The sequence below is a fragment of the Calonectris borealis genome, chromosome 13 (assembly GCF_964195595.1).
Source record: "Calonectris borealis chromosome 13, bCalBor7.hap1.2, whole genome shotgun sequence".
NCBI classification, from domain to species: Eukaryota; Metazoa; Chordata; class Aves; order Procellariiformes; family Procellariidae; genus Calonectris; species Calonectris borealis.
In genome coordinates this window covers 7715305-7727472 of record NC_134324.1, presented here as the reverse complement: position 1 = coordinate 7727472, position 12168 = coordinate 7715305, and the positions used below count along the sequence as shown (strand labels likewise).

General features: G+C 45.3%; 1 protein-coding gene across 1 annotated transcript in view; it reads right to left on the bottom strand.

Annotated features, from left to right (window-relative positions):
• Positions 1 to 603: 603 nt before the first annotated feature.
• Positions 604 to 12168, bottom strand: part of MCF2 (MCF.2 cell line derived transforming sequence) — a 60091-nt gene continuing 48526 nt past the window's right edge. Inside the window, exons 26-33 of the mRNA XM_075162698.1 lie at positions 11611 to 11703; positions 10557 to 10635; positions 9965 to 10028; positions 9379 to 9485; positions 9185 to 9297; positions 8789 to 8901; positions 7246 to 7346; positions 604 to 2562 (exon numbers count right to left, since the gene is read on the bottom strand). Coding sequence (XP_075018799.1) covers positions 2522 to 2562; positions 7246 to 7346; positions 8789 to 8901; positions 9185 to 9297; positions 9379 to 9485; positions 9965 to 10028; positions 10557 to 10635; positions 11611 to 11703 — 711 coding nt within the window. The 3' untranslated portion in view covers positions 604 to 2521. The remainder of the gene's footprint in view (positions 2563 to 7245; positions 7347 to 8788; positions 8902 to 9184; positions 9298 to 9378; positions 9486 to 9964; positions 10029 to 10556; positions 10636 to 11610; positions 11704 to 12168) is intronic.

Sequence of the window (12168 nt, the reverse complement as noted above, 5' to 3'; positions counted from 1 at the left end):
CAGGGGTGCATGGGGAAACAGCGTGGCCTTTGGGCACTGTCCTGGGATGCCTGGCGTGGGCAGCTGGTGCACGGGCCTCACCGCGCTGCAGGCACGCGCACAGGACCGCGGCACGTCCCCAAAGGCGCAACCCCAGGGACAAGGGTCTCCTCCCTCCCGCCTGGTGAGGTCTGCCCCCAAGACCACCTCTCCCCCCACACCACCCGCAAAAGGGCTGTTGATGCCCGCACGGTCCCCGTGCACCCACCCACAAGCACGGCCCCGCCGCCCCCAGCCTGGAGGTCCCTCCCGGCAGCGCTGCCCGGTGCTGGGATGCAGGGGAGGCTGGTGATGGAGACACCCCGAGCCAGGGCAGGATTTCCATAGCTGCTATTTCGGACATCAGTGTGAGCGCCAAGGTGCCTCTCCCAATTTCATTGCCACTACATCCAGCAAGAAGCTAATCGGATCATCTGCCGCTGCTCGTTTTAAAATCAAAATGCATGTAAGGAGATTATATTTGCTCCAAAGAAATTAAATAAAACCAACTCTGTGAGAATTATTGTTGTTTTTCTCTAGAATTATAGCAGAGGTGTCTTTGGACAGAATTGCATACTCTCATATGAATTTATTTAACAAGTTTTTAATCTTTAAATATAGATTTAACACATTTTTTTACAGGTACATATACAATATAGTTCATTTAAACTTGCAGCCAGAGAAAATTCTCTACTGTAATTTATAATAACATATACATGAAGAGCCTAGTTCAACAGCATACTTAAGGTAACATACCATGTCATGTGCAAAGTTTCAAATGTTAAAAATCTCAGACTGTACATTCAGATTTGCAGAACTCATCAACTTCATAAATTAATAAAAGCTTAGGTTTAAAACTATGGAAGACAAAAAAGATTAAAACCATTTAATATGCAATGTGTGCTGTTTGAGACAAATATTTACAGTTGTACCTCAAAATGTGTCCTGTTACCACAAGAATTGTTACCACTACAAACAGCCCCGACAGTAACTTAAGAGACTCCTACTTTTCCACCCAGCAAGTGCATTGTGACCAATTTTAAAGTAGATGGAAATAACCTTCAGTGACTTAAAACCTCTCTGCTGTGATTGCCAGTGGCTGAAGAACACTGGGAATCTTTCTAGGTCTTGCAGAGTTGCTCAGTTCAGGCTCAGCTGGTCACGTTTTTGAGGGCGTACGGGGGCTACCCGCAATACTGGCCACCCCAACTGGAGAAACGCCCACCGCTGCGTGCCAGCGTGGCGGGGAACCCCCCAGGCAACCACAGCCACCACGTAGTTCAACAATTCCTCCGTACAAAAATGGTCACCAAAAAAAAAAAAACAACCAAACCCCAGTATGTTTTAACTTAATGACTCGGGACTGTGTCTAAGAATCCATGGTTCACAAACCAAAGTCAGATCATAAAGGTCCCCCTTTAGTCCACAGTATAAAACGTTGCATTTTGACGGGACAGAGCAAATTCACTACCGCATGCATACTATTAACCCTGTTCTCAACACAGTCAGATGCTCTTTGCACACGTCTGCAGAAAAGTCAAACCACCTGTACCTATGTTCTACAAAAGCAAAACTAGACAAAGAAACACCAAATTAAATTATGAGTGTTCAATATTCTTTTTTCTTTCTCAAAAATTCAATAGATACATTATTGTTAAAGATGCTGAAAAGTACAGTCTCGTCACAAGAACATCCTTAGTGCAAACATGGACATTTAACTTTGATTTATGGCACATGTTCCAAAAGTACATACATTTAATGTAAACTTCAACACTTGCTAGATACAGGTTTCAGCCTTGGGACACTTTGGGACCCTAAGTGATTGGCGACAACCCTGAGTTGTCAGTTTGACCTGATCCAAACCTCACTGAAATCAATGGGACTGACTGCAACGGGCTGGAGTCAGACCCTAAGTGCAAAAAGAGGACCTTTAGCGTTATTGCATCTTCGCGTGTGAGTCAGCCAGGCGATGCTCTTACAGAACATTACCTTCACACAGCTGAAGTAGATATTTAAGAAAAATCCATTCATAAAATCAATTAAGCAGGACATACAGCTTCTTTGTTTGGTGGTGGTTTTTTTTTTTTTGGTTTACCAAAACTCAACTCTTTTTATTTGCAACTTCAACAGTTGTCAGCTAATAAGTAGGTAAAGCCTTCAACCTGTAGAGGAAATTTCAAGCATCTAAACAAAGTGTCAGGAAACTGTAGTGTACTTCTCTGATGAAACGTGATGGATGTCATGGAAAAACAGCAGGTAAAATTAATAAAATACTGTACTTTCCATAGGAGAAAAAAAAAGAAAGAGCAGAGAATGGCTTCCTTTATGACTATGAGAAGCTGCTTAGGACCCCAGTCCCGTTCAGTGCAGATGAAGCTGTGGAGGTCTGTGAATGTGATGAATAGTACAGGACAGCTCCAACTATTGTGCTATTTCTCTGTAACACTTAGTTGAAAGCTTCCAAAGAGCATCGAAAATAGGATGCTACTAGTTCACCCTCAATTCAAGGGGAACTAAACTTTCTCGTGTTACACAGGGCAGCATCTATAAAGTAATGAAGATTGATGTTAATATTAAAGCATCTTATGCCAAGAAATACATTGTTCCCTGTAATCATGTAACATTTGTAGAACATTAAAAAAATAAGTGCACCCCTGCAGTTCTCCCCAAAAGCTGAACTCCCACTAGCTTCAGCGAGAGCCTTGTCTAAGGCAGGACCGCAGGGTTTGACTCATTTCCATCATCTATCACTTGATTATCACAGCGCGGCCAGCTGATATCTTCTCTAAACTCCTTATTTTGCCAGGCTCAAAATGGTTTTCTACAGCGTTACAAAATAGCTGTTCACGAAGCTGGTTGGCATCCCAGGTTTTACAAGGAGACCCTGCTTTACGTTTCAAAGGCCAAGAAGAAATCAACGTTACCGTTAATGGACCCTGCATACACACAAAAGCCTGTGGCTGCAATCGTTAAAGTGCGTGAGTAATAGTGCAAAGAGCTGTGCTGCATCTGCAGAACTACAAGCGGCATTTTAAACAGAACTTGGGCAAAACTTGAGCATTTCAGCTAACATGCTTACGGCAGCTTGCAAGAGCTCCGGAGTCCAGCCACGTACAATACTCGTATCGGGCAGATTCAAACGACGTGGCCGAGGGAGCCACGTAAAGGGTTGCCTCAAGCTCACCTCGTCGAGAGGACGATCCCCACCGCCCTGGCCAGCAGGAGCAGAGGACCTGCAAGCTCGGTCCTTCGGGTGCTACCAGCGGGGGAAACCTTTACTCAGCTTTATTGCATGAAGAGCACAGACAGGGGATCCCCTTAAGGCTTGGAAGAGATAATTTGGCAAGTGGGGCGTTAAAACAAACTAGGAGAGAGTCTGGTGTGTAGAACAGGAGCCTGCGTCCGACTTAAACCGGGTGCGTGCGCCTGCCCTGGCACTGAGCACCCTCCCACGCCTGCTCTGAACGCTCCTTGCCTTTGGGCTCAAGTCAAATTCTGCCATATAACTTTTCTGCTGTTTAAAAGAACTTGAAAGTCGTAGGAATATTTCTTTTATATATAATAAGTAAAGGCATTTATCACTGCTTCCATTTTTCATTTGAATCCCTTTTTTTATTCAGGCTACTCTATTTCAAGCTCTCTCTAAAAGAAATCAGTCTCACGCGACCTCCACGCAGCGACTGCAAATTGGACGCTCGCCCTTCTCTCTGCCCAGCTTTTAAAGGTCAGGTGAAAAAAGCTGAAAATGCTTTGGCCCCATTTTGCTTTGATATGAAAATTTGGGAGCAAACACCGTTTCCTTTTGCTTGCACCTGTTTACCACGGCTGAGCGAAAAGAAGAGCAGGGTCAGAGCGTAACCTCGACGAGGGGGAGGCTGCGGTGCTGCCGACACGAGCGCTGTGTCACTGAAGTGAACACGAGCCACGCATCTGCTTTGGGTTACGGCGAGGACCTCATTTCTGCCGTCCCCGCTCCCCGTTTGCCGTGAAGTGGGTGCTGAGAGGCGAGATGCCTTTTCCTTCACTGACACAGACTCTGTCAGTCTGTAAATCATGATCTTTGGCACGTTAGCAGCCAGGGGACTTGCCGAAATGTTTTGTCTCCTGCCCCACTGTGGAAGAGGAGTTGGGATTGTAACGCTGCAGCCTCACCTTCCCCGAGATGTGCGTCTTGCACCAGGGAAATGAAGAGATAATCTTGCATCTCCTTGTTAACGCATATAAAAGTCAAGGCCGTTGACCAGGCAATGTCTGACCGCTTTATCAAGGCAGCTTAAACTAGCAAGACACAGGTAAATCTGAGCAGTAGCTGTTTTCTGAATATTGCTTTTTCTGAGCAGAGTTCTCTCCAAACCTTTTCCATTTTGAGATCTGTGTGTTATCACTTGCGATATAAAACTATTTCTATGGCACACACATAAAAAAATCCACCATCGATTTGCACGGGAGACAGAATAAATCTATTCAGAAGAAAGCAGCAAGGACTAATCTCAGAAATTCTACCTAGAGGCACGCCAGAGGGAAAACTGGTTTTCAAACTGACCTCCAAGCCAGCCATCTTCCTCCCAAAAAGCCTCCTGGCTTATATCCAGGATTTACAGAAAGTTTAATAAGGTTTCCCCCCCACACCCCTTTGTAAAAGAAGATTTGGACCAAAATACTTGCTTTATCATGTTATATGAGTAACCACTCATCTATAAGGAAAATTACCTATACAACCATGTGAGGAAATCTTTGTGGAGTTGTTTGGATGCTGCAAGTTCAGCTTTGCACATAGGCTCTCCCTCGGAGGCCGGGTGCAGGAGGCTGGTGGATTTGCAAAGCTGGCAATGGTAGTGGAGCGGGGCATTGACCAAATACACGTCTGATAACTTAAAATGGGCAGAAAAAAGTTCCTTATAACTTCACCACGATTTGTACTGGCCCAACACTGGAACAATTAGCAGGAGGGGAGAGGAACAGCTTGTAAGCGTGCAGGTATCAGCCACCCCGTGGTGGGAGGTTTTTGTTATGGCCGCAGTGTAAATCTAAGAAAAAAATGTTAAGGTAAGGGAACCATTTCATCTATTTAGCTAAAGGCTTTGCACTGAAAAAAAAAAAAAAACCAAACACCCAACAAAAACCTAAATCCCAGATTTGTATGAAATCTGGTTATGAGATTCTGTGATTGGAGATATATTTTTATTTATTGTGGGGACCTGGAGCCGAGCAATAACAGAGGCACGACCCCCAGCGAAGGGCCGGGACTGCCTCTCCCCCGGCTCTGAAGCGACTCCAGCACGCTCTAACCTCCTGGGGACCCCACAATATGTTAATCAAGTTTTCCCTGCTTACAGGCGAAACAGCATTTCAGCACAAGCAGCTAATGATATGTGAGGGTTACGGTGCTCCCTCCTGCCCCTACTTTGCTCTACGAGCTTGGCTGCCTAATTCTCCCTCTGCTATATTGGAGCAAGAGCTCCATCTTCTGAAGAAGCAGAAAAGAGCCCAATCCAGACTGTGTCCCCGAGCAGTCAGGGGTACAAAGTCACCTGCAGTATAAAATGACCAGTCCACAGAGGAAAGGGAATTGCTAAATGCAAAGGTACTGTTTGAAAATCAGTTTTCAGAGTGCAAGTACATTATGGCTATAAGGATACGTCACTGAAAAGCTCTAGGAGTGGCTCGAGGAAATAGCAAGAAAACATCCTACATCATCCTACAATATTGCCTGGAGCGCAGGTAAAATTAGAATCGTGCCTAGAGACTGCATACACGATCAGCAATAGCGAGAGAGAACAGAGTTAATCTTAACAGGGAAAACAGAGCCTCAGTGCTGCCACTAGACCCTGGCAACACGACTGCAAAGTGTCTGGGCAGTGATATGAGAGCTTCAGGAGGAGCTTTCTGTGGTTTCACCTTGTGAAATTCTCCTTAGTTTGTACTCAGCAACTTGGTAAAGCAGCCTGGAGCTGCGAGTCTCCAGGCTTTGGGGGATCTGACCGCTGACAAAGCAAACCAGTGTTCAAAGTTTGCAGGGACCCTGTTTTCAGGATGCATTTATGGCTGGAGAAACCTCCTGCACAGGCTGTGGTCCAGGATCCAGCGAGATGTAATAACCAGACTTGCTAGGAAGACAACACATGGTGCTCCATGGTGGGAGCACGACGAGGGGAACCCTCTCAGCTGTGCTGCTTAGCCCGCTACAAGCTACCCCTTAAGTAAAGTCGGAAAAGCTCCAACCTGTGAAATTTGACTGCCCTGCAACAAAAGGGATAAAAAAATACCTTCCTGTATAGGAAGGATTTCACTGAAATATACTGGAAAACCATCAAGAGCTGACTGGAATTTTAAGGGTTTCAGGCGGCTTCCTTCATGTTCATCAAAACAATAGATTTTGACAAAAAGGAAGTATTTAAAAAGAAATCTACTCGCAACATTTGTTTCATACGGCCATAACTGGTGGATTCTTACTCTTTTTTAAATGGAGTAAATCTATGTGGGTTTCCTGAGCTGCTCCCATCACAAACCCTGGTCTCCCGTTTCCAGCGGACAGCATGGTGATGAGGCAACACACGGAGCGGTGATGCTGCGCACGCGGCAAGGGCGACAGGCTGCTCTTAAGGCATTTTCTTGTGTCATCTGTTATGCTTCCCTACCCATTTCTATGTACATTTACGGCTAGAAAATGAGAAATATGATTTTTGAGACTAGAAGCCTTCCGCCGAAACCTGGTAACCTGTTTATTATAAAGTTTATTCTAACGATGGATTAATAAGCAGGCAGCAATGAGGGCAAGAGCGAGGCTGCAGAAATGAAGTATTGCCCTTAGAGTGCTGGGGCTCAGGCCACGACGTCTTTTGCAGCAGGAGGAGATTTTGCCTAGGTACCTCCTGTTCACAGGGGGTTTGAGCTACAGCAGCGAGTAGGCAAAACAGTCATGGGAATCCCTGATCAGACTCCGTCTCTTCTCCCCGATCTTCTACCCAGTGCTCTTGCAAAGAAATCTACGTTTTTAAATGCTTGGTTTTAATTTACTAGTGCCTAAAGTCACAGAAATATCTTAAGGTGTTAACAAACAAAAAAAAGCTTAATTTACTACTTTTGCAGGCTTTTTGGAGTAGCTGCTTGCTTTTTTTTCCTGCAGAGGCATATGCAGCCAGATTTAGTACACCAAGTGTAATGCAAATGGCTTAAAATACCTGATTGGACTTATGAAATATTTCTGCTAGGCGTGCTATATGATACCTGCGACTTTGGCATTCCGAAATCTGCAGTCACCGACTACTATCTGCAGGCTGTGGACAGGAATCCAGCCTTCTTTTCTTCTGTTTAGGTTTTTCACCAACCTTTGAACGACAACAGCATTAGTAAAAGAAACAAACCCAGGAGCAGTTCGATATGGGCACACTCTACACAACTGCTGGTGCAGCCAACAATTTGTTCAAACCAGGGAAGCACTTTAACAGGAGCTGGGCATGCATTTAAAGTATTATTCCCACCTAAATTTAGGAACCTAATTAGAAAATCCAAATTGGGAGCACAGTTGCCTTGGGCCCCTCTCTAGTCAATGGAGAGGAACAGGACACTCCAGAGCACGAGTTATCCTGCCCAAGACCTGCATCGCTCTCCAGAGGTGCCGGTTTCCCTCCACTGCCCACCGACGGAGCCAAGGGCCATTACTTTCCTCAATCCTCTGCTACTAAACTAGACCTGGTGGGATGAATTCAGTCAGGGTACTATGTGTAAATTCAAGCCAAGATGTAGGCAGCTGGAAATACTCATGCTCATAAATGACATTTCTCCGTCTCACTCATGCAGTGAAATCTGCTGACAAATAAGTTTGGTGTGAGAAATCTTTGCCTGGCACTGGCCGGGACAGCCGTGAGAGGTGGTGAGCGTTCAGCAATACCGAGATGCTTTACATCTTGCTTTTGCTAACAACAAACTGAATTTCCCTTGAAGTGCAAGGGCTGTAGATGTCAGCCAGGAATCCTCCATGGGGCATTTGTGTCTGTGCATTTACGGGCTAGCGCTTGCACAAATCTGATTCAGGTTCCTGCTAATATCACCCTTCCCATATCCCGAACAAGGCATTAGCGCGCCGCACTCTCTCCTACTGAAACCCCGGGCTGGCTGACGAGAGCTAGTCAGAAATCAACCTGGAAAGGAAAGACAGCCAGAAATCTCAGCCAAATTGCTGCAAAAATCAGAAGAGGGCACGCTGCCCTCCGAGACAAGGAGACTAATGTTCAACAGGCCGGAGGCTGGGTATGGTGATTTCCCAGGCAACGCTCCCAGCCCTATGGAGAGAACCAGCTGTGAAGTGTTACCTCGCGAGCCACAGCTTTAAATACAACAGAAAGCTGGTCCGCTGTCATTAACCAGTTAACATCCTTTCCCTCCCAGTTTGAGGGAGGAAAATGTCTCACAATTACTCAATATTGCTATTAATAAGCCCGGAGGAACAAAGCCACAGCTGAGCTGGGGTGGGCAAAGAGCCCTCACTTGAAGCATCATCTGAAGCGGGAAGAGCACAGCAAGAGGGGCTGTGAAGATGCTGGTAAAACACAGCTCACCCAGGCACCCATGGCAAGGGAAGTCCTGACACGTTTTCCCAGGCCAAGCCAGTGCGTATGGCCTCTAGTCTTGGCAAGGGAATGACTCCTCCCGCTCTCCGGAATAGTCTAAAACCTAATCAGAAGCTACGAGTGTATCACCAGGCAAGCGAGGTTGCACGGGACTGCCTTGCAGGCTCTGAGATAAGGCAAAGTAATCCTAAAATACCTACCACTGTCCCTCACCATCTTCATGCAAAAGCTGAATTTCATCCCCATTTTTCACCAGCAGGTCCTCTGATCCTCTCCTCTTGCAGTCTGCAAGGGCTTTATATTTTCCTGGAGACTGTGGTAGTAAGAAAAAAATTATCTTATTTAGCTACATTTCATATCACGCAGCTGTTATTTCTGACTGCCGCAGGGAACGTGACAGAGCCCTATCAGCTACCTTAATTAAAATTATTTCAAGAAACTGTGGCTGAGACATCTCCTCATTCCCCAAAACTGAGATATGGAAAATCTGAGAGACAGGGACAAGATGCATCCGTTATCCAGTGAAGCAAAACAAAGCGAGATGACCAAAAACGGCAGCACCCCGAGCTTTGGGACTATTGCATCTCTGTACTAACCAGCTGGTTCCCGTCCTCCTCCTCGGTGTCCGAGCAGTTGGAGAGGTACTGGTTACCCGACCACTCCTCCAGCCCCTCGCAGATCTCCAGGGACTGTGACATTCCCGGCCAGCCTGCAAGACAGTGGGCAGCTCAGGTTGGGGGTACCCCAGCACCCGCAAAGCGCGCCCCGAAGGAAGGGGAAGGGTCCGTACTTCTGTGGGGCTTGTTCTGGGGGGACAGGAGCCCACTGTCCAGCATCACCGGGCTGGTGCGCTCCGAGTCGTTCTCTTCTGAGCTTATGGAGGCTCTCTGCTGCTTTCTGAATGACAAAAAACCAGGAATCAATCTTAGTTTTGCTTTATGAATGAAGGCAAACCCCACGGGGTTTTGTAAAACAGGGTCAGAAATAATAATGGTACTTTTTAATGTATTTTTCTATAAAAGCAAAGGACTCGGTGACTAGTTTTAATTTTTGGGGGAGGGGAAATAAAATTGCTACAGTCTCTCTTCCTCTGAATTTGAGCACCGTCTTTGATCTCTGTCTCCGCTGGCAGAGGAGCTGCAGCTCAGGCGGTGCTGCCGGGCGAGCGCTCGAGGGTGCCCCTCACAGACCCTGTCCCCAGCCCACCGCCACCGAAGGACCAAGGGCAGTACATCCCTCCTGCCACCTACCCAGAGGTGTCAGACAGAAATGGGGTGAGGGGAGTAGCACAGAGCCAGGATACGGCCAGCAGGCACTGGGTGCCCAGCGACGGGAGGGTACCGGCGAGAGCCTCCGGTCCAGCTCCTGGGACTCACCCGTCGCTCAGCTGGGAAGAGAGTGGGAGCTGGTCCGTGCATGAGCCGGGCTGCTGCTTCTCCACTGCGGGGAGGTCAAACACCAGCTTAAAATCCATTTTTTACTTAGGAACCATCACATTCGAAGCATTATTTTAAAAGTTAGACCTTTTGTACAACCCTAATGATTTCTGTTTAGAGAAAAACAGACCTAGGAACTCTTGCAAAGCACAGACTTAGTTATGATTAAGATGGTATGTTAGCACAAATCCAATAGCGAGCATGCCACTGAAGACTCTAATATGCTTAAAACCAGGCATCTGCTATGTATCTTGTTGAATTAAGCCTACGATAACAAATGTGAAATAATCCCCAAGGTAATGACAAAAAAAAATGTACTTCTGTAATTCATTTTCTCATAAGCACCTGGCCTTTACTGCTCTAAGTTATGTTATTTCCTTGTAATGTAAAGCCTCACTCCAGTATTTTGCTACTAGGTTTCTTCAGAAAATCAATTCTCTGGTGAGAATTAGTGGATTTGAAGATTAGCAATGGGAAAATAAGAGAGGTTCTGCTGCAGAGTGAATGCCACAGAGAAATTGGTCAAATATACCTTTTATAAGCTCCTGCTGCTTGAATAAAATTTTTCTTATTTCGTTCAACCATGCCATCTTCAGATCTACTGTTTGGGCCTGGAAGAAGAGAAAATTGTCTGAATTTTGAATTACGAATCATCCATTATAATGTATGAATAAAATCTTACTTTTCTAGGCTGTAATTATCTGAAATGCCTTTTTATCCAAAGCCACCACTAAATTTTAAACATTCTTGATCTTTTAAAATTGATGATCCCCACTACATCCAGGCACAACACAGTGGAAATTGTGGAGCCATCACTACACTGCAAGGAGCGCAGGCAAAAGCACACATGTGCATGCATCTTACCTCTTTTACAAAATACCTAAAGGGCCAAATCTGCCTTTTGGATATATGTATACTTGGCTACATACATCTGCTTTATGAACTTAGGTTGGCTACTGTGCTGTAGCATGGAGGAAAAAAGCTAGGCAGAAGACTAATTAAAAAATATCAATCAACAATATTTTCACCATGGGTTTTCCTGTGAACACCCCGTTAAGCAAACATTTCACCATCATAAATTTCTAGTCAAAATGCTAAAAAAGATTAAAAAAAAAAAAAAAGATCAGGAAGAAATCAGGTCAATCGGGCTACTAATTTGTAGATGAGTCAAAAGACTACTGGAAATGGCACCGCGGAGGCTAAGCCTTTGCTCTGGGAGCAGTTCTGACAGCTAATTGTAGAGGAGCACACGTGGCCCGTGCCCATTAAAGCATGAGGCCCATTTCCCAGCTCAATTCACATAATCCATTAAGCACAGTAAAACTACTGGTCTATTTGAGATTTCATCTGGAATAAAAGGCTCTATTTCCAAGGAGCAATTCTGCCTCCACTTTAAGATGACTTTTACAGTTCTGGACTGGACGCCAAGGACCAGCCACTGGGACAGCTCTGTGAACGCTGACATGGGCAAAGGGGAAGAAGAAATGCAAATTAAATGTCTGATAATCCTGTAAAGATCAATGGGAGACATTTCCTTAACACTGTTATGAGGAGGTACAAATATCCAGATTTTTGAAGCTACAAACCTGCACGACATAGACCTCTTCTCGCCCACTATACCAGATTTCAAATTTCCGATGATCTCCTTTCACGTTCTCAGTTATTCCGACTGCATTCATCTGCAAATCCAAAAGAACCAAAAAATTAAACATACTACAAATCTTGCCCTCTTCCCTATGAATCCAGACATTTTGCAGCATGTTAAACAAACCTGTTTGCACCCAATTTAACACATTTCATCAACTTTAATTTCCGTAGCAACTGAAAGTCATTATCTGACTTATCCCCCCTGACTTTCCGCCAGCTTGCTGTATTTGTAACAGCTTTCTGAAACCAATCAATGGACCTTAGGGGACTTTTCATTCGGGAATCAGTGGAACTAACTGAGAAGTCATCTCATACCTCTTTCAGTATGAAATTTCTCAGATGAGGCTTATGAAGCTTTATAAATGCATGGCGCATTATTTTTCTACATACATTATTTCTGCCATATTATTCTTTATTCACCCGCTGAATTCTGCGTTTCGTTCTTTCAGCGACCTTGAAAACCCATTTGTGAAGCCCTTAGCTCCTTCAGGAATTTC